Source organism: Acipenser ruthenus, chromosome 9 (assembly GCF_902713425.1).
Source record: "Acipenser ruthenus chromosome 9, fAciRut3.2 maternal haplotype, whole genome shotgun sequence".
In the NCBI taxonomy this organism is placed as follows: domain Eukaryota; kingdom Metazoa; phylum Chordata; class Actinopteri; order Acipenseriformes; family Acipenseridae; genus Acipenser; species Acipenser ruthenus.
Window position 1 is genome coordinate 9,053,634 of NC_081197.1, and position 22,751 is coordinate 9,076,384.

The 22,751-nt window shown below is 37.5% G+C and overlaps 1 protein-coding gene across 2 annotated transcripts; it reads left to right on the plus strand.

The window, feature by feature from the left end:
• The first annotated feature begins 130 nt into the window (after positions 1-130).
• LOC117972624 (queuine tRNA-ribosyltransferase accessory subunit 2-like) lies at positions 131-12,383 on the plus strand. Of its 2 annotated transcripts, XM_034922358.2 has the most exons (9): positions 131-208; positions 1,045-1,270; positions 1,654-1,709; positions 2,627-2,703; positions 3,591-3,800; positions 4,555-4,754; positions 7,588-7,739; positions 10,755-10,875; positions 11,251-12,383. In XM_034922358.2, exons 2-9 carry the CDS (start codon positions 1,071-1,073, stop codon positions 11,480-11,482), a joined length of 1,248 nt encoding a protein of 415 aa, XP_034778249.2. In that variant the 5' UTR covers positions 131-208; positions 1,045-1,070; the 3' UTR covers positions 11,483-12,383. The 2 variants fall into 2 exon arrangements, with proteins under 2 accessions (XP_034778249.2, XP_058887061.1); XM_059031078.1 differs by lacking the exon at positions 131-208 and having other exon boundaries at positions 1,133-1,270; positions 1,659-1,709.
• Positions 12,384-22,751: the final 10,368 nt, after the last annotated feature.

A 22,751-nucleotide genomic window follows, 5' to 3' on the forward strand; every position in this document is an offset into this window, starting at 1 on the left:
ATTTTATCAAAAAAGTATATCATGCAGTGTTTGTGCAGTTGAAGAAATGCTACTGTCTCTTTAAAACAAGCAACTAGACACACTTTTCATGTGATTAGGGACTTATTGCAATATAGGCTTCCAGTCGTGTTGATGACGTCAAGCTCCCTGATTTGCCGATTCTTTTGCGACGGCAGTTACATCTTCAACTCCACGTGAATGTATTAAGGTAATTAAAACAAATATAGTGTTTTATTTTGGCTGTAAATATCTATCTATCTATCTAGAGAGCGAGAGCGATATGTATAGTTAAGGAGGGTTGTTATTCTAAGTACTCATATTGAGAAAATTGCAGCAGCGTAGGTAGACCTATACTAGCGTAGCTTAAAAATGTTATGCTTTCGGCTTTCTACATAATTGAGAACCAAGTTGCAATACAATAATTTGTGGAATAGAATGGGTAGCATGGCATTACGTTGTTTTGAGTAGATGGAAAATGGCGAGCAATGACTGCCATTCACCATATTTCTGGGATAATAAATGTAATGATACAGAATGCAGTTTAAAACACACAGTGCATAGTCCATAACTAGCATTGAAGTGCTGCTGGCTAAGCTTTGTACAATTTGAGTCACTGTTATTGTTTTTGGCTACCGTAACTATTTACAGTACTGTACAACGTTTGTCTCAGGTGTACAACATATTATTTGTATTTAATTTGTTTGTACATTACAGTAGAAAAATTCAAATGGAGCATATGAACAAACACAGCAGCTTGACACTTCCAGCACATCCCTAAAGACCTCACAGCACCCCATAGGAAGCTGTGAGCTAGCCTATATGTAGAAAGATTTTTCCTAGAGTGCATAGGCTATTGCATTTAAGACAGCTGCTCTAAATGTGATGTGATACACACATATATTGTTACTAACATTGTATCGCTGACACATTTGGGGAATAGTATAGTTACCCCAAAATCATGAAAGTTCTTTCATGGAGGATCACACCCTACGTTCTGTAGAACCACCATGTAAAATATATCTGACTAAACCTGCTTCTACATAGGACTGGTTCTGGTGTGAGAAGATAAGATGAAGCTGGACCTTTCCAAAGTAGTTAGCGGCTGCCGTCTCGGGGTGCTGACTAACCTTGGGAAAAATGGAGATAAAACTCTGGAAGTTCCAGGGTGCTTACTTTACACTCGCTGTGGCTCAGCACCCCACCTCACTCACGAAACTCTGGAAACCATTGAAAAGATACCAGCTGTGACTCAGCTCACGTTAAGTACACTGTAAGGTGTTGGCGTTGTTTGAAAAATGTTCATTTAGTATAGTGGTTAAAGGTGTAAAAATGCAACATAACAACATTCTCACAGGGTTCTTACTGTTATGATGTTTCTTTTTTTAATTCACTTTTACTGTACTCTGTTTTGCTTCTCGCAGTACATGTAACAGGAACACTTTAAAATCTGTGTTATTAACATTATTACTGTGTTGAATAGAAAAATCAAACAGGGATGTGTTTTATTTTTATTTATTTAATTTTACGCCCGAAAACAGTCTTGTAATTACAGTAGTTTTGATTTAGAAAACCTTCAAATCAGAATCAGTTAGAAACTGAGAAGTTTTAATTTCCAGTTTAGTCAGGGCTATAATTCTGTGTTTGTTTTTAAAGAGCAGAATACCATGAAGTCCTGGAAGAATACAAGGAAGGAGCTGGAAAGTTTATAGGTAATTGCTGTTTCTGTTTTTTTGTTTATTTATTTTTTTCCCCCAATCTTCTGTTAGCTTGCTGTTATGAACTAAAAATACGGTGAGTGAAAAAATAGAACAAGTTAAATCATTTTCCTCTCCAGGCCTCTGGCCTCGTAGCTATAGTGATGCTGCTTTTGTTTAACCAGGCTGGCCTGTAAACCGAGGTGTCGCACATCTCATTGAGCTGTCCCAGTGTGTGATCTTTTTAAATTTAAAAACAGAAGATTTTGTTCTGGCGTGGCAGGGCTTCACAATGTAAGCTTCTTTTCTGAATTGGGTTTGTTTTTCATTTCCATATTATTATATTTTTTTGCACCAGCAGAGAGAAAAATATAACTACAATCATATTGTTAGGGTATAATCTCTCTTGGGATTTTATTTTTCTTCTTTTGGCTTGAATGAACCCCTAAGGTTTGTTGGCTGTATCAAGTACATTGAAGTTATAATAAAATTGCAATGAACCATCCACTGCAGATAATATGATTACAACAATATCACCAATGTCAGTGTTGCCATTATCTAATGATGATTAATATAAGACATAATGAACAGCCAACTGTACACAGTCAGGCTGTAAACCCATCAAGGGTTTCTTGTTTTGATGTGTACTGGTAATCAAATTCAAATGTGACGTCATTTAACTGGAGTTTTATAAACTACACTAACTTCAGTGGTGACATTCTGTCTTATTGGCAAATAGTGGTTGTTACTCCCCAGTTAATAGAAAATGAAAGATCAGTAATAATCCTCATCATCACATCAAATAGTCACCCATTGTTTTGACATAATAAAAAGTTGTTTCTGAGACCAATGATGAGAGGGAATGGACCTACAGAATTTGTTTTCTTTTTTTTTTTTTTTTTTTTTTTTTTTTTTTTTTTTTTTTTACTCAGGCATGCCTGACTCTGTGTTGTACTGCTCCTTACAAGATCCTGCAGCCCCTTGTCCACCAGGCTTTATAACTAACAAGGTAAGTAAATCAAAACCACAGTATTTTCAAAATAATACTTTTCAAGGTATTTACCATAACTCATCAGTTGATGATATTTTGTACATTCATCTTTACCTCCTCTGATGGTGTTTCTAAACACATTGAAGTATTCTGTAAATTAACAGATTATGCACAGGGCATCATTTAAGACTAGTTGCATAGCAGATTGATCCATCCCAGGTTTTATTGTTAGCCATATTAGACCTATATGTGCCTAGTTAGACACACCATTCAAGTTTTGCACTAATTGGAATGTTAATTTATTCCCTTCAATGTAATGCCTGGTTTGTAATAATTGTTTTCTTCTACAACAGCTAAAACTGAAATCCTAATACTGTCCTTAATACCCAAACATGGATGCAATTAATAATTATTAAACTTTGTAATGATACAGGATTTCAACAGATAGAAATCTCATGTACTGTATTATTGGTGCTATAGAGCTTCAGTATATTGATGAGATCCAGAGTTTAAGCCTTCTCCATACAAAAAATAATAAGGAAATAATGGAGAGATTTTTCTTTTTAGCTTCTTTATCTGAGTTTTTTTATACAGCTGGTGGTTCAGTCTAGATTATTCAGTCAGTACAGTGCGGTCCAACCAGAGATAGACATAGCACTATAAATTGCTGTAACTCTTTCAACTCAGCAGACCTGTAGACAAGTCTAGGATGGATAACTACTCTAGTACTATAGGAAATATTACTCTAGTCAAAATAGTAGACCAGTAAACTAACACGTATACTAATATGTACAATATATCTGTGCCCGTTCTTTTCAGTAAAATACAGTAAAACTGTAATTTCTTTAAGTTGCGAGTAGTCTGGGTTTACATGTCTGTGACATTGCTTGTGTGTTTGTTTCCAGACTGTTTCGGTGTGGGGTAGCGGTGGTCGTATGGAGATGACTGCCTCCAAGTTCATGGCTCTGCAGGCAGTAGTAAGACCGGATTGGTTCCAGAGCATGGCGGATGGGGAGACTGTGCAGGAGGACACCTCGAAAAAGAGAGTGAGGAAATCTGTAGACCGCACACTGGCCTTCCTGGATGAATGCCTTCAAATGCAGCAGAAATCACAGGTACTGGAAACCATAACCTATACCATACTGCTGTCAAACAAAAATGGAAGAACAAAAATCTGTATATTTCTATGATAATGCTCCAGTAGCAGATAATGGCCCAATCTACAATTGTATATACAATTGTGATAAAACTTGGTTATGGCATTTTACCACAGTCGCAGACAAGTCTTGGTGCCCTGTGTTTTTTATACCACAATTCAAGATAACAGATTAAGGACAAGCATTTAGTAAACTATTAACAACTTTTTAATAAAACAAAAAGCAAAATACACAATTTCTAGTCATTTAACAAACATAAAAAAAATAAAACTTATTTAACTTAAAGTATTCGTTCATGGCAAAAGTATTGGCACCCCTGCTTTAGTATTTCGTGTGTCCTCCTTTTGCTTTTATTACAGCTTTCATGATAATTCTTAACCAGTATGTTACATCTTGTTGGTGAAATCTGGGCCCATTCTGTCTTGCATATTTCCTTCAGCTCAGACAGATTGGAAACCCCTCTGTTTGTACTGTATGTCATTGCAATCTACAGTACATTTTCTTGATACTCGCCCTTAATTTTAAATGTATAGATGTTTTTCATTGTAGATACAAAAAACAGTTCTGAAATCAATAAAAATGGTATAAAAACTCAGATTCAGATAATAATGTGGGAGGGGTGACCTTGTCTTAATGATTTTCAAGTGAATATCCCTCATTTGCTGTGTTAAAGCCTGACCGTGTTTACCTGTTTTTTTCCTCCTGGTTTCAGGACCTGCAGGGTGTAGAGGTGCTCGGAGTGGTGGAGGGCGGGGATATCCTGGAGGAGCGAACACGATCAGCCAAGGAGACGGCCAAGAGGCCTGTGGGAGGGTTTGTACTGGACGGGTTCCAGGGTGACGCCATGACCAGGGAGCTAAGACTGAAACTGATCTCGTCTGTCACAGCCGAACTGCCTGACGACAAGCCCAGGTACAGCAGGATCTGCTGTTATTTTCCATTACCTCGGCAATTTCCACATTCATTTATAATCAGGGTTACTTTTTTTTTACAGAATCATTAAGCACTTTACATAACTGTACAATAGTTATGTAGTTGGGAGGTCAGTTTTATTGTTTTTCAGAGATCCTGGCCAGACTAAATAACATCAGTTACATTTTGTTTTATTCAGTTCTTATGTTTAAGTAGAAAATCACTCAGTTGGTCTTATATGTTTGCACTTGTGCCACTACAGTAGTCTGTGCTTGTGGGAGTTTGCCAGTGTGAAATGTGTTATACAAAATACAGCATCTCCAGTGACAGATTGTGTCATCACAATGGAATACGCGTTTTAGTATGAATGAAATACATGAAAGTGTAAAACTGTATGGTGTGAAAGTATGGAAGAATTTATTAAATAATTCAGGTTAGCAGGAAGAATACTGCATTTCAAGTATTGATTTATTTGTATAGACAGTATTTTTCTTTTCTTTATTTTAATAATTTGTTATATGAGTAACACTCCTCATTTGTATAACATAGTCTGCTAAACGCTACCTCTAGTTTAAAGCTTCTAGATAAAGACCAAATTCCATTGAAGCATCACCATTGTGTTATCACCACCTTATTGGCACAAGCTTCACATTAGTCTGTTATGTCCTCAGTGCTGTTTATCAGTGAAGTCCCAGCTTGACTCTATAGTGTCACATGGCACTGAACATCCCATCTAACAAACATTGATGTTAATGGGCCCTTCTAGACTCCAAGGGGACTGAACATTTTATGATTGTGATTTGGTGGCATCATGAATAAACTGGAATAAATCTAACTAACAAAATGGTTCAATAAATCTTACCATAGATGTTTTTGCACTTCTGTTGGCTGCATAGGTCTTAAATTTGCTGTTTTAAAAAAACAAACACATTATAGCATGCATGTATTTTAATTTTAAAACCTGGTGCTATATTAGGTTAAAGTACGTTTTGAGTTTCCTGCTGTACTCTTGGTCAAGGCATGCTACTATGACAGCCAATAGGCGTAGCAGCTGGTTGGTTAATAACAGTAAAGAAGCAGTGGATTGATCATGGAAGTGCAACACTATCTGAAATCATGGTTTGCAAACAGAATTCTTTAATCTAGTGTAGTAACAAGTATTATGTCAAAATAAAAATACATGCTTATGTGTGTTTCTTTCAAAACTACACTTTTCTGACATATAACTGACAGAAGTGCACAAAAACACAGCTCACAAAATAAACAGCCAAAATAAATAGTTTCAACAAAAACCAATCAAACACTGACACCAAACAAGTACGTGCTGGTCCTTCCAGCACGAGTAGCAATTGTATTTTCTCTTAGATTTTTACCTCCTTTCTTTCTCTCTCTCGCTCGCTCTCGTTCCTCCTCTCTGAACACCCACCACATTCAGCCAAAGCTGCAGGTTTTTATACATGTGACCATCTCCAAATCGGCAATAAATTAGTCTTGGGATGGCCACATTCTGCCCGAGACTTTTAACATGCATGGTCGACAGCCAATTTGTCAATAAATCATTAGCTGCCGACCCCGCATTCTCACGAAATGAGCAGAGACGAGTGCCAAACATCGCCCCTGCCAAACCACATTAAACTATACAATCTTATACAATATAATACAACCCCACAAACCATTCTTTTAAATAAACCCAGTAAGCCCTGCCCCATCTTTACACTCAGGGAGGCAGAGGTATTTGTTCATCCCGTAGAAGAAACTAATCCTCATATTTTTGTGTCATTGATGGATACTTGGCTGAAGATACGTCTTGGCTTCTGGTTATATACAATAAAGTCTTTTACAGGGGTCAAATATTAAATTGCATGTTTGCTTGAATACCGGTATATGATTTATTGCTTTGAGCACTCAAGCAAATAGTGCTTTTATGTAGAGAAAGACAGCAGAATGAAGTTCCAGTTATTTTAATTGATCTCTGGAGAGGCCGGTGTGTACTACTCAACATTTGTGTTTTTTGAGGCTTTAGATGGGATACATCTTTTAATGATCTTTTTTACCTTGCGGTTATTTCTCAGTGCCAGTGAAAGTCTCTCATTTAACATAGTGTTCGCATTCATGTTGACGGAAAATATGAAGAATGGGCTCTCTCCACAGGTAATAAACGCACTTGACAACACTAAAGCTGTTGATACAGTGCTCTTACTTCTCAGTGCTCTCCTGGTAACCCTGTAAGCTCATGTTCTCCACTGTCTCTCTTATGCTGTGCATCAATATACATGAAAAAAATATGTCTGCCCACATCATGGCTTTTGCACCATAGGTTTTTTGTGAATGGACAATTAAACTGTGTTTTGACACATCACCTTTATCCCTTTAGTTTTGTTTACTACAGATTTTGTTTAATTGCTTTACTACAGTAATCGTGTAACTTTTGACCCAATTCACAGCTTTCTCCTACACAACACCAGTGATGTTACAAATAATTTGTTGCTGTGGGGCAGTTTATTTAGTTATAAACAGATGCAGTGACACTACCAACAAGTTCACACATGCTAATCCAATGTCTACAGAAATGATCTGTTCGGTTTTATTCCTGGACTGATTTATTTTTGACTTTAGAAACCGTTTGCCATGAAGAATTTATTGAGATTTCGGGGACAGGGAGGTGAAGTACTGTACTGCCCCAAAAAGAAACTCGGTTGCCAGATTTTATTTGTACCTGGGACCTCTTGGCTTCCAGTCAGCTGCTCAGAACTAGGCCACATTGCCTGCAGGGCATGGCAGAAGATTGTATTTTATTTGGTTCTATTTTTAACATCTATAACTTTTATTTTAGGCTGATCCAGGGAATAGGCAGACCAGACGAGGTCTTGGATTGTGTGGAAGCAGGAGTGGACCTGTTTGAAAGCTTCTTTCCATACCAGGTGACTGAGAGAGGCTGCGCCCTTTCCTTCAGGTTCAGATATCAGCTCGACCCGGAGACGCAAGGTACCCTTTTTATTGATGCCTGTTATTGATTGACGGCTTTCAAGTGTCATTTGCAGCTGTCATCTTGTTCGAACAGTGAACAATCCCTTCTAAAAGCACTTGGACCTGCCGTGCATTAGAAATTAGCACAGCATCTTAAACCTGTGCATGAGGTTCACATGTGGCTTCCATGTAATTTTAAATAGAGTAAGAAACAATTCAAAACAAAAACATAACCCCTACTTGAAACTTAAGTGATTTATTGTTCGATAATAATAACAAAAAAACATGTACAATATCTTACAGCGTATCTCTTAGTAACCTTATGTAGATATCACATCTGATCCTACTAATGTAGCTTTTCATGTTGTTGGTGAAGTTGGTTAGATTATTTTGGTTAGATTATCTTTTTCTATTTGTCATTAATTTATGACAGCAAAACTGATTCAGATTTACAATGACAGATGGGCGCATCAAGAATATTGACAGAAGGCATCAGATATAGTAAAAACACCATTATTTCTCTTGAATACCTGAAGCTACAGTGAAAAATAAAGGCTTGCTTTCCTGAATAGTGAACGCACCATGCATGGGTTAATGCACAGAAGCGGTTTTCTTTACATCTGTTGGTGCAGTAAATCCCCCTGCGGACTATTGAAGAGCTATTCAGTTCATCATGAACTACAGCAAACCTGACCTGTAGCAGCTGTGCGATCCTGTACAGTAAGCACAAGACTCTAAAAGCAGTGTATCAACAACAAGCATAAGGTTCAAGGGCAGTGTAGGTCATATTACAGACTAGTAACTACAGATTGGTATTCTCAGTAAATAGTTTAAGTCTGCAAATTCGAAGACACTGGCTATCACCAATTAATCAAGGTAATTTACTCATTCTGCAAATGTGGAGACACGGGTTATCACCAATTAATCAAGGTAATTTACTCAGGAGACAGTGCTTGACCTACATTTCAAAGGAAGTGTGGGCTCTGATGTGACCAGCCAGTCTGGAACTTTTTCTGGCTACTTTTTGTTCCAAACGCCCTTAAAAACAAGAGTTTTAGCAACTAAAATGTGTTCCTTCAAAATGACTGCAAAGTTCTGTTCCTATGACGTTTCTGCATCTGAAGCGATTGATATTATGCTCATACTGTAGATGCAATTTCTGTTCCCTATCTGAAAGAATTTCACCTCCTCTTTAATGACAGTTTTAGGATGTAGGTATTAGGGGGTTCACACAGTTATAGAAGTAAGGCCTCTGGAGACCTTGGGAGTCTGTCACATTTAATATTCTAACTCTGCGAGCAGAAAACTTCATTAACCCCTTTCAGTCCCAACGTGTTCTCCACACAAGAACAATTCAGATTCAGCTCTGAAAATGTAATTAGAAAGTAAATGTATTGCGTTTACCAGCAACATCTTCAGTGTGTGGAGTGAACTTGTGCCATAGATGTACATTGTATAATACTATCAATAGAGCCAAACATCCACCCTAACAGATGCTACAGTGTATTTTAAAATGTTAATGCCCATTCTGTTAACCTTAGATAATTAAAACGGTTTCCTTTTCAGCAAATGTAATTTTTTCTTATGCTCCCAGATTCTGATACTGATTCATAAACATGATATAACTTGTGCTAAAGAAGGGCCTTGGCATGTTTTGCAACCATTGGAAAAGCAGACCTCTAGATATATGCGAAGAACTAGAGGCATACAGATGTACATGTGCCCACCTCCACTATAAAGCCTTTAAGCAGTCAGTGTTTAATATTTGAAATAATGACATTCAGCTACTAACAAGGTCTGATGATTGGCCTGTTTGTTTTATAGGGGCAAACTAAATTCTCTAACTGCATGTGAAACAAGGGGATAAAATTTAATTACAAAACTACTCTTTAGCATTCTACACAGTATGTCTCCTCCAACCCACATAAATATTTCCTGTCATTGTTTTTTTTTTTGTTTTTTTAATATTTAAATCAAAAGACCCTTTTTTTTCTTTTTGAGATGTATTATTATTTTAAATTTGAATATTTGACTGAAAAATTGTTATAGGGTGTAGTGTGATAGATTGTATGTATAGGTCTAGTTGTATTAGTTATTCATTTAACATACCGTATTGCATCGAATTTAAGACACACTTTTGAAACCATTTTTTTCTTCTCAAAATTAGCCTGCATCTTAAATTTGAGTAAAGTATAGTGATGCATGTATTAAAATCACCAACAAAAAATGTGACTGCCCAAGTACACATACAGCAACGTGATCCATGACCTACAGGCAGCCATTGTCAAAGAAGGGTAGCTTCCTGAGGAATTTGAAGAGAAGCTTTTGGAATATCAGCATTTCGTTATTAGGCTCTGTTCTAACAAACAGTACCAGCTTGGACAGATCGGAAATGCTTATCAGAACCCGTATTTTTCGACATGCCAAGCAATACCACAGTGTGATAGCAGATGGCCGCAGACTGCCTCCATGTGCGTAATTGAGGTTGTATCTTTGTAAATGCAGATTTATTTGATGTTTTCTTTTTTCCTCAGATTGAGGGTGGGAAATTTGGGCTGCGTCTAAATTCGAAGGAATACGGTATATTATCTGTGGCACTGTTCTTAACATCAGGGTTGTGTTTTATGCATTCATTGGTCTGTATAATGGATATTTATTCAGGAAGATGGAGCGCCTGATTGAAACGTGATGAATAGATCATCAAGACTATTTTAATAACTTTAGAATTGGAGGTGGCAGTAAATCTGCTCAATAATATACTGACTAAGTTCACATTTTCAAGTAGAGCTCATCAGGTTTATTTGGACTTTTTCACTCCCAGCGTTCCTTCTATTCAGGGTTAGAAATCAGCAGATCATATAGAGCTTCTAAGAACCCAACAGTTTTCCAATGTGACAAGATTTTAATATTACCGACCGCTTCTCTCAATAAAGGTTATTGTCCAACATGCAGGCCTTCAACATCTCAATAGGGTTATGAGTTTCCTTAGACGTTAGTCTTTTAATATATATTATTTGGCTTATTGTTCGTCAGTGTTGGAGAGGAATGGTGCCCAGGTCAATGAGGAACCTAGGGCCGAGAAAGACTGTGATGTCAGTGACAAGGAAGAGAAGGAGCCGATGACACCCTTTGAGATGGATCTGAAAAGCAAAAGGTAAACATTAGGGAAAACTTGGTACTTAATGTATGAATGCAATCATAGACAGAACTGTGCTGGCAGATGAAATATCAAAAGAAGCTTTGAAGATGGAGATGATGACTGGGCTGAGCTCAGCTTATAACTGGAGCAAAATCGCCATACCTCTTTGTAAAACTGAGTTTTATCCTGCACCTTGGTTTGCAATCTGAAACTTTTTAACCAGGTTTTTGGGGCAAAAAAGCCCTGCTGTGCTATATGAAAACTATTTTTAGTAACATTGTGTTAAATCTGCTAATTACTCTATCTCTTTACATACAACACATCTGTTATTTATTTGAGTAGAACAAATACTGCTGTTCCCTCCTCCTTTTACATGTGCTTCTTGTTCAGGTATCGAGAGGATTTCGGTCCCCTGGTGCAGGGCTGCTCGTGTTACTGCTGTAGGAACCACACGCGCGCCTACGTTCACCACCTCCTCCTGACCAACGAGCTCCTGTCGGGGGTCCTGCTTATGATCCATAACTTCCAGCACTACTTTGGGTTCTTCCACTCCCTGCGGCAGGCTCTGCAGGAGGGACACCTGGAGAAACTGAAAGCTCTTGTCAACGAGCACAGCCCCTGAACTCCTCCGTGGAAATCCAAATTTATACCTGGAGATGGAAGATCATTCTTGGCTCACTGAACTGTGTGTTTTAGTTTTTAGTTTTTTAGACTCTACAATTTCCGTGTTGTGTTAGTGGATCATTTTCATGGAAATAGGAAAACAGGGCATTAGTTTCAATGTGTTTTAAATTGGACAAAGTAAATGCATTTATATGACCTTGAGGTACTCTCAAAAGCCAATGTTTGTCATGCATTTGTAGGTAACAAGTTACAGAAAATGTGAACCAAAATAATTATGAACAAACTAAATTATACTTTTTAAGCTTTAAAGGACACAAGAATTAAAACAATTTTTCCCAGAGCAGTTGCCTCAGAGCAAGTCAGATGAGAGGGACTTCAATGATAAAACTCCCTGTTATTAACTATATTTTGGATATCTTCCACTGTATGGTACTGTACTGGTCTGGTCTTTGCTTCTTTTTTTCTGTTGACAGTGCACACAATTCCATATGACTTCTAAAGTGAGTTGAAAGCCTTATCTTGACCCATTTTTAGAGTTCTAGAGATAAAGTCCGGTGCTACCATATTTTCAAAAGACCAAAGTGCTTTTTGTGGCACCTTTTATCTAAACAATACCATCCTATTGACTATTGTATACTTTTGCATTAGTTCACTTTCTACACCTGCTTTATATGCATGTTGTCGGGATAGTTAGACTTTTTTTTTTCAATCTATACTTCAGGGCTTTTTATTAGGTGGAAGTTTTATAAGGAGAAGATGTAGTGTATGCTGTAGTGAGAGTATACTGGACCAATAGACCTCGACCAATACTCTATTATCATGGAAATTGTTTTTTTGTTTTTGTTTTTATTGTATCGTTTGCTGTTCCTTAAATAAACCTTTTTGTATATAAAACACAATGTTGTTGCTTCATTAGAATACACTTTGCCAGAGGACTAAGTGGTGCAGCAAGTTCATTCACTAACATCTGATTTGTCTCAACCTAGCCTCCCAGTGGACTTCAGTCCACTTCATAAAACCACCTCACAATATGCCAAGGTCACTTCTGACCTAGCCTCCCAGTGGATGTCAGTCCACTTCATAAAACCACCGCAAAATATGCCAAGGTCACTTCTGGAGGGAGACAGAGTTTAGGAGTGTTGGCAGAGCTACTAGGAGAGGAATCTTTAATGGTACCTCCCAGCACCATGCCTGACTGCCATTGTCCCTCATTCTAATGAATAATAATGACACAGCTTAAATTCACTTATCTGTAATGTGTTTTTATTCTTTTCCTCTTTACTCTTATGTCGTTTTTATATAGCAGACAGAACCATGCGGTGGCCAGAAGGAGTAATTGCATCAAGAATCGTTAATATCTAGCTCTTCAACGGGTTCGACTTTGTTCTTAGTTCAGGTTTTAATTGTATAGATTTATAGTTTGAAGCCACATTTTATTTTTGCAAGTAAAACTAGGGAAGCATTCAATTCTCAAATGCCAGTCAGATCTTTCATGTTTCCTCTCCTGGGTCTGCTTGTCATTTTTACAGTAAATGTAACCTTTTAATAACCTGTGAATGATCAGCGGGTATGCATGATACACTAGTGAATCCCTTTTTCCTCTCCAGCAGACCGTTGTCTGTAAAATGTGAGGTGAAACAGCAGCCAAGTATTCCCTCCAGACAGTTAACTGAGATCTGTACACTGACATATTTCACCAGAAAAGGCTGTTCCTAGAGGGATGAGTGTTTTTTTGTTTTTGGTTAACTGCACAAACTTGTTTTTGATTAAACATTTGTTTTCCTTCCTACCTTATTCTTCTAGGTGATTTTGTTCCCCCAAGTTTACATTCAAGCCATACTGTAGTCATGAGATCTTCCTCCCTTACCCCGCAGAAGCGGAAAGGCCAATGCAGTTTTAAATTTTCTGCTACCCCCAGGTTTTATCGGTAAATGTTCATGTGAAATCTTTTGCAACTGCAGCAGACACAGGAGCAAAAAAGCATTTGGAGTCTAGTTCTTTGACAATTCTAAAATCCTTGGACTGGCTGAAAAACAATCTAATAGTCTTTCAATACTTGGAGGGTTTCTGTTTTTAGTTCTGGAAGGTAATCAGTAATAATTTCCATGTACTTATCAGTACAAACTATTATTGTTTGTTTATAAAAAGAAAGGGAATTTTGGGACTTCAATCACGTACCAAATCTAAAATCCACTTGAACTGCATAACCTTGCCAGTCAAAACCTAATCGCCTACTTAACTCACAAATAGTGTCTAGCTCTAGGTATTGTTATGCATGTGCTGCATCAATAGTTTTCAAAAAAAAAAAAAAAAAAAAATCAGAGTAATGGATTAGATATTGTTTAAAATGTTCAGCTGAGAGACAGGGATGTCTATTACAGCAGGGACTAGCTGTGGGAATATTAAGATGCTGTTATCCAGTCTCACAGGCAGTATTCAATACATAAATGTCTCCTGAACAGCTTTCCACATGGACTCTGTCAGGACTTATTATATTGACAGTGAAATGAAAATACCTTTTTGGTCACAGTTTCTATTGTTTTTCTTCTGTTTAAATTGAAGAGTTTACACTTCAAGATAAAATAAGTATATGTTTTAATGTTTTAATATGTTTTAATATATATAATATGTTACTGTAAAGCTAAGGGAAAGCCAGGACTTTGTGGCTAGTGACTTGGTTTCAGGAGACTAGGTTTCAGGCCATTGCATGACACACCAGGCGAGACTTGGGGTTTAATGAAGCAAAGTTGTCTCAAACTAGGTTTCCCAGGCTTACCGCTGCAAGACACTGTTCCTGAAAAAGTGGCTTTGTGTTCCCTCAGCCTGATTGTTCAGATTGCTGACATATCAAAAGTTAAGTACCGCTGATAGAGGATACATGATGGTCTCTTCTGTTTAATATCACCAGTTACCAACAGAGGTCACCCATTGTCCTACTTTGTAGTGTTTATGTTTTCCCACTAGGTGGCTCACTAAGTATCAGCAGCAGTAACACTACATTACACTGCTTACCCAGCATTAAAGGATGTTGACAAGGTAAAATATTTGATTACGTTTTAGTTTAAAAAACACTGCATTGAATTTGAAGGTGTTATTAGTTTGGGTGTGTATGTGTTTTTTTTTCTAATCTTGATGGATTGGTTTGAGAGTGTACTTTTAGAAAGTGGAAACAAATCTGGCTGAATGTTGAGAAGGAGAAACATTAAAAAGAACCACACAGTACCACTGCTTTCCCCCATTTTACAGTTGCAATAATAGGCACAGAGCTGTTAAATTCGGGGATGGGGTGGGGGGATTGGGCTCAAGTTAGTCACAATCACCTTTATCGCATAAAAACTGTCGTGATTGCTAAGCATCCGCTTATTTTTTCCCATGGGTGCTTGAGCCCTGGAGCACCCATGGAGTCGACGCCTATGGTTGCAATTGTGTGACCTCATTGCATTGTTGTGTAGTTATAAGTTTCTTGCTTAGTATTCTCTAACAGTAACTATGAGTGAGATTCATTTTTATTATGTTGAGTTAAATCTTCATGGATAATGCTGACCACAAGATAATTAACTCAATATCTCATTATGTCCATCTCCAGAGATCACCACATACTCTAAAGCGTCTTGTGATCTCAACAGTACAGCCTTCTTTCGAGCCAATGCCATCATCGGGTATTGTAGCGTATCAGGTATTTGGAAAAAAGAAGGAACGGAGAAGACGAGATTCAGGTCCAAATGGCAATTCTTTCATTCAGCAAGTGCAGTAGTCAGAGCTCACACACCGGCTCAACAGCACTCCTTCCCAGGGCTGCCAACTACTTTTACAAAAACCTGCCCACTTCTTCCTGAAAAACTTCCCAAAACCCACCTAATCAGGAACGTAAGCTGTGACGTCTCAATCACCTGTCTCGACAGTCAATGGTGTTGTTCCCCATTGTAAACAAATAGCAACTACATTATTTGTACTTTTTTTAAAATTCTATTTTCTGTGCTTAATTACTAAACATTCGCCTGAAATACTAATCAATCAATCAGCGGTAAAACCCTTGAGAACAAATTCTCATTTGCAATAACGCCTGGCCAAGAAGGCTCACACATTTAGTATTATATTTAGGGTTGCTGTTTTTTGGTGTTTTTCCCCTGACTTTTTCTTCACCTTTAAGATTGTTTTTTATTGTAATGATAAGGATGCAACTGGCATGTGTTATTATTAAGGTAGTAACAGATAAACAGCCAGCTACTGTTAGATCTAATGTGTGTGGTTGTGCTTCAACAATAGACACATTCTCACCCTAAAGAGTGCTTCCTGTTCCCAGAAAGGATTGTATTTTTATATATATTTTTTATATTTTATATTTTATATTTCGCCCATGATTTCGGCATCTTCCTCTTGGTGGATCTGAGGGATCTCTGTCATTAACCACTCAAAATATCTGCTTTTGAAAAACTGTGTAATTGGCAGCTCTGTTCATTCCTAACACCCACCCTGTTTCGCGGCCTAGTTTGTAAGCTCCAAGCATCGCTTTTCTGCTCTTGTGCACGCAGGAGCTCAGCACACTGCAGGGCTGGTGCTGCTTTTAACTAGCCACGCACATAATAACAGCGCAGCCTCAGCACTCCGTCTGTACGTGCCGTTACAGTATTATTAGGTAAGACTGCAGTGGTGTAAAAATATTTACACTTTGCGTTAACAGTGCTTGCATAACAGTGTGACTATTTCTACATCCGGTCTGTTGCATTGACATGTTATCAACCACAGACTTTCGTTGCTCCTCACACTTACTGACCTGCTCAGGGACAGGAAGTGTTCTGTCTGCTCTACATATCTTTGGTGTGGGTCAAAATACAGCCAAACATGATTATTGATTCAAACAGCAAATGGAACATAATGGCCACATTTCCTGTTAGACATGAACTCAGATCATTTTAAATAACATTTTTTACTATATCTTACACAGTTAAAACTTGCAATTGTATTGCCCAATATGGTATCAGTAAGATTGTGTTCAGTTTAAGCAGCATGTGCAAATAAGTAAAACAAAAATCATTAGGGGTCCCTGAAAGGCTCACCTGTTAAAGGCATGGCCATGTGCTGTGCAGGGTGAGTCACATGCAGTCAGGTTAGTGTCCTGGCTGTACTAAGTCGTCAGTCTTCCCTGGGGATTCCACAACGAGTGTCGCGGGTCAGGGAAAAAATAGCAGGAACTGGGTCACAGTGATCCCTATTGGCCAGGTGTAAGGTAAACTCAAGCAGACACCAGCAGGGCTGTCTGTGCTCCAGTGGGCAACAGCTCTCCAACATCCACTCTCCTGAGCTGATGTAGGGAGCTGCTCCAGCGATGGAAAATAGCCAGACTTTTTAAATTTGGCAGAACAAGAGTGAAATAATTGGGCACAATTCTTTTTAAAATTGAATCATTAATCAATTGTATAAAAGTATAATGTCTACAGCACCTTGTTAACTTAAAAAAGGATGGATTGCAGACAAGATGCAAGAGCTGCCCAAACTCACTAAATGGGAAATGGGTCTTCGGTACCTAATGAGAAGTCTAATTTTGCAACATTTTGAACTAAAGCATTTTAAACTCAATTATCAAAGTATTTCTCACAGTTTCTGATCAGAACACTGTAACATGTCCTGATAATAGGAACATATGAGCTATAATAAACATCCTTGTATCTGTTATTTCAACATCGACTTTAAAGGTAACAGCCATCTTAAAAAATTGATATTTAAAGGTGTTTGGAGGCCTGCAGAAAAAAAGTCTTGCAGGGATATCGGTGGTCATCAGTCTCTGTCGATGGAGCATTGTTATTAACATGTTTGTTTGGGCAGTTAAAAATCATTAGGGACTGTCAGGACTGATTTACAATCTTGCCAAAGTACAGAGAGCAGAAAAGATTGTTAATGGATTTTATGCTGGACAATATCACAATACCACACATTCTTACCTTCAGCACAAAAATCCAAAGGTTATGGAATCTTCACTTAATTTCTGTCAGTATCATTTAAAGTGTGTCTTCTCTTTACTGAGTAATTGATATTGAAGATTGAGAATGATATTCAATACATTATTTCTCCAGGAACTATCAAGGTTGGCATAATAAGCTTTATGAGCAGAGACAAACTATTTTGTTCCGTTTGATTTTTGTTTTATTATAATCTCAATTAGTTCTTAATTATCCTGGTGAAATATGTACATTGAAAAATGAAATGATAAAAACCCATACTGAGCGAAACCCATACAGAGTAAGAATCTATGGCTACTATTACAATGCATCCAGAATGGAACACTCTTTTTCTAGATTTGTGATGTCATCATATCATCATAGTACTGGAGTTTTCTAGATTTTGGTAACGAGCGGTCTAAGCATGGAACACGGGGGTGGGAGGATAGTTAGTAATTCCACAACAGACATCTCATGATGAATTAATAGTAGTGGTAGCATGTGTGCACAACTTTAGCACAGCACATGAAGGAATCCCTTTTCTACTGTTAAGAAAGCTTAATAAATAATTACATTTAACCATTCTTGGAGATATAAAAAAAAATAGAAATGATCAGTAGAATGATCCAGTTAAATCTGCTTTAAACCCAGATGGCCATGATTAGGTAAGTAAAACTGGAACATAAAATCTTACAAAGTCATTACCCTAAATACCCAGTTTTTGGTACATTCTTATGAGGTGTGCTATATGTAATATTAACATAGCCCCTCCTGAATTACCATACAATGACACCCAATGGTGGGGCACTTAGACTCTTGTCAAAATAAAAAAGGACAGGGTCAAGGTGCAGAGTGAACATGTATTGGTAATCATATGAAAGAAAATGTGTTGGTAATGTTAAATCAACTCCACTTTGCCTTAGACATAGAATGCAATACTCCTGACAATTATAACCAGGAAGATAACAGAAACAAACTGTAGTCACATGCGCTGAGCCGGCAAGAGTTTAAATACCAGGCATAACGACATACACAGAAGTGCCCATACCTTCAGGTCATCTCTGTTAATGGCACATATATCTAAACAATAACGTTCAATGTAGTATTTTGGAACTAACAAACAAAGTAAACATTGTTAAGATTTGAAACACAGGCTGGTCTCATCCTTACAGCGTAACAAAGTAATTCATTCCATGTTTGCTATTTTTTAAAACCTTACAAAGGGATTTTTTTCAGGAATAATAGTGGTACAATCATATAGTATACTCTTTCACTTAAAAATAAGTCATGTGCAATAATAGTAGTTATTTTCATTTCATTTCAATTATCTTCTGCTGAGTCAGACAGCCAGCTTGACAAGCTCCTCTATTCTACCCTCTCCCTTACAGCGGGTCATTTTTCCATTAATGCATGGACAGCCTCTCGTTATCTGGACTTAAAAAAAAAAAGCCTTTTCCCTGTGTCTGTGTAACAGCTGCTGAGAATTTGACAGTGGTTCTTGGGTACATCTGGCCATGTACAAAACAGCAGAGCTGTATCATACTGTGCCAATAGCTGGCAAACACTTGGTCAGTTTGTAGCCTTTGGCTTGGATTGCATCTGGCTCAATACCATCACAGAGAGCTCAGGCACTGCTTTGCTACTGCAGATAAATGGAAGAAGAAACAGAGTGACTGAGGTTCCTGGATGTCTCATCTGCTTTATAGGATATCCATCATCAGCTCTTAAATATCAGTTCACTGAGATGATTCACAACATATTAGACATTGATGTTAATTTAAAAAACATGTCCCTACTTGTTATTGGGATACTTTTCTCCGCTCTCCTCTATTTCTAGAAATCTTTTCTTCACTATCTATTTGTTTCCTGAAAATACAGGAGCAAATAGAGAGAGTGTTTCCACAAATGTAAACTTTCAACCATAAATTCCGAGCTAAAACTAAAACAAAAAGAAAACTAAATCTGAAGAATATGCAGGGAAATTGAAGATATACATTCCATGTGTAAAGCGTTGCTTTATTGAAATCCAACATTAAACAGTATAAAACATGATCAAAAATCAGGTGCCCTCAGAGTTAGTCAAAAGCAGACTTTCCCAAAGGTTACCGGTACCTTGACCACGTCGAATAACCGTTTGGTCCCTTGAGTGATATGTATTTCCATACATATCTTCAAATGCTGTGTTCAGATTTGCCAGTTATGTTTTGTGTTTTTGCCTGTCCTCAGTTTGGTTATGCCCAAATTTTACTGAACTGTAGAATCTCAGGACAGATTGTAGCAATATTAATATTCTATTATTATATGGTTTGCTGTAAAGGCTGGTAGGCCCTATTGCTCTGAGGCGAATACCCTGGAAATGCTTATATCAATCCTATGGTCGATTCACACGAGTTTGACATTTTGCAGGAGATGCCAATGTCCTGTAAAAAAATCGGAGGACCTCTGAGAAAATGATCTGTGATAAAAAGAAATGGACGATTTGCACAGGACTAAATTTCACAGATGTCGATAAAACTTCAAAGGCCATCTGTTTTATGTGGTGATTTTTAGTCCCGTGTGAATCGGGCTAAAGACAGTATTTAATCCCTGGATCATTACCTGCTGAGCAAACCCGGCAGCTTAATTCCAAATGGCAGCATTCTAATTTATAAACTGTTTCTTAATGACGCTTGACTCTTTCCTATCAGTATACTGCTGAGAAGCAATTAAAACGTTCATATTAAACAGGTTTGGCTTCTATAAGCATACACAGTACTGTACTGCTAAAAGCTTTTTTAGTTTTAAAAGTAGGACAAAGATATCCTAGCCAATGAACTTTCTTGCAGTGCTGTTTAATGTGGTCATAATTTATACAGTGTCACCCACAGTTAACCTTTCCTATCCCTAATTAGAGTGCAGCATCTAAAGCATTGTCTATTTATGAATTTGAAGATCACAGAGGTATTTTATATTGTACTGTACATACAAGGTTTGATGTGCCTTGTCTAGTCACTGGTGATTTTTTTTATTGCTTATAAATTTAACACTCAATCATGATTGATTTATTTTGTCCAACCAGTATTAGTTTGCTGAGAAAAGAACTAAGAATTTGGAATGCTCCAGGATGCCTGTTGACTCATTCGCTTGCTGCATTGAAACCAACTCATTCATTTATGCAGGGGTGCTTCATCAAATTCTGTTTAACACTACTTGGGGTAATAAAACTAATAAATTCGTTTTGACAGCAAACAGAAGAAAACAGTGATAGAAAAACGCTAAGCAGATTTTAAAAGCACTGACAGAGGTAGTGTCAATCTAGATGCTGTGAAAGTATTTCTAACTGTTACTTCAGCGTCTGTTCTAGTGGGCGTGTTATTGAGATGGCGATCAAGCATCTCTCTCAGTGTGGGGGATTTTATCCTGTCCTATCCTGTAACATTCTCTATCGGTTAAAAGCCATTTAGAGGTCTACAAATATATTTTTACTATATAAGGTTGATGTCATGAATATGATTTCTTAGTGATGTATCATGGCATACAGCATGCACAACTGACACTCTGATTGACTGAAGGATCCTCAGCAGTCTATAATAAAGGGGAAATGATCTTTCATTTTCCTATGGGGAACAAGACAGCTTATTTGACTTTCTGAAGCACCAGGACATTAACAATGATTTTACTGTTTGCTTAGCCTTCCTAAAAAAATAGACCTTTTACATTGATTCATATGGTATGAGGGGTAGTTCACTCTGAGAATGCTGCACTGTACAGTCCCAAGTGGTTTGTTGGTATGTCTCCCTCACTTATATCACAGACTTGCCTGAAGCTGAGTGATCTGTCAAAATCAAAGCAAAGTGTTCTTACCCTTATCGCTCAAAAACATAGCAAATGTGATTTTAAGCTACAGAATGTTGATGAGAGAGTTCAGTCAGTGTTCAAGTACTGTAAAGACCCTTTACTTTACTTGAAGTATAAAGTTAAACTGCTCTGTCCCTAACAGCACAAGGTTAGGAAATCACCTAACCAAAATTATTTAGAATCCCCCAAACAAGAACTTCCCCTGATATATTTTGTAACATAGCAGAAACCAGAGTGGTAATATGAAATACTTAGTGTGACACCATGAACAGTTCATCATTGGTCTCCTGCTGTATTACTAATGTCGTATGACCTGAAAAAAATGTGCTCTAATATGTATACTGTAGGGGGTCCTATTCACAAAGCCAACAGTTTAACAATCATGAAACCCGCTCTGGTGTAAGACGCGCCCACACTGAGAAACCAGTACAATTCATTTACAAATCTTTCAACTAGAAATTCTGGAAGACGTTGACGTTTCATTTAGTATAACTCAACCGTTCTGGGGTTGATGTGCTAAATGGCCTCTCCTTGTCTTTTCTTTTGTAAAATGTAACCACTCTTCTTCAGGGCTTTCTTCTTGAATGAAAATGCCTCTTTCATTAACAGAACTCTTACATACTGAGCATTTTAGATTAGTAATTAAGGTTAAAGATTAGGAACAATGCTTTATAAGGAAGGATATTATACAAGCTGTAACTAAGCAGTCGTTGAAATTACACTGCCATTTTACAAGGCAATACAGATGCAGGCCAAGCTTTAGCATAGCAGCTTGTTTAAACCATCCAGCTAATTAAAGGAGTAAAACATGTTGACAATGATTTTATTGGCCTGGGAACATTAATTGTCTGGGGAAGCATCTCAACTGGGTACCAGGAGTTCACTCCAGCACCATTTGCAGGCCTCTCTGGCTTAAAAATACAGCTGCACCTAAAATGTACAAATCAATTAATGCAGTTAATTGGCAGTCAGCCAATCTCCTCTTAATATGTTAATGGGTTATTTTAGTTATAATAGGAAGTAGTACTGCCTTGACAGGTATGTGTAACAGAAATTGTTATCTTTCCCAAATGAGGTGCCTGTACCAGAAGGGACTATCCTACTGCCAAGTTTTTGACAAAAACTAGACCTTTAGATTGACATATTTATTCTAAAGTTGACAGAATACAAACCCGAGTAAGAGGAAACCTCTGTGGAAATGAAGTAACGCCCCCTAAGCAGAAAATAAAAAAGTGACAAACCATCCATATGGTAATGACAGGAAAAAACAACTACAAAAATATATATGGTAACTGTGATTTACTCACTCTCAAATTAATTTTCTATTTCCTAAAAATGTTGTCAGTTTATCAAACAACTCCAGAAGGTTTTGAATTGAGAATAATAGTGGATAAACTGAGGAATCAAAACCAGGACTTCTAATCAGTGCAATGGTGTGACCTAAAGAATGCCAAGAATGACCTTTTTTTGTGGAGAGTAAATATTAAACAATTC

Coding starts and splice junctions, on each gene's coding strand:
- LOC117972624 (XM_034922358.2), top strand. CDS start 1,071: ATGAAGCTGGACCTTTCCAAAGTAGTTAGCGGCTGCCGTCTCGGGGTG. Junction 3,801..4,554: donor AAATGCAGCAGAAATCACAG/GTACTGGAAACC, acceptor TCCTGGTTTCAG/GACCTGCAGGGTGTAGAGGT. Junction 10,876..11,250: donor ATGGATCTGAAAAGCAAAAG/GTAAACATTAGG, acceptor CTTCTTGTTCAG/GTATCGAGAGGATTTCGGTC.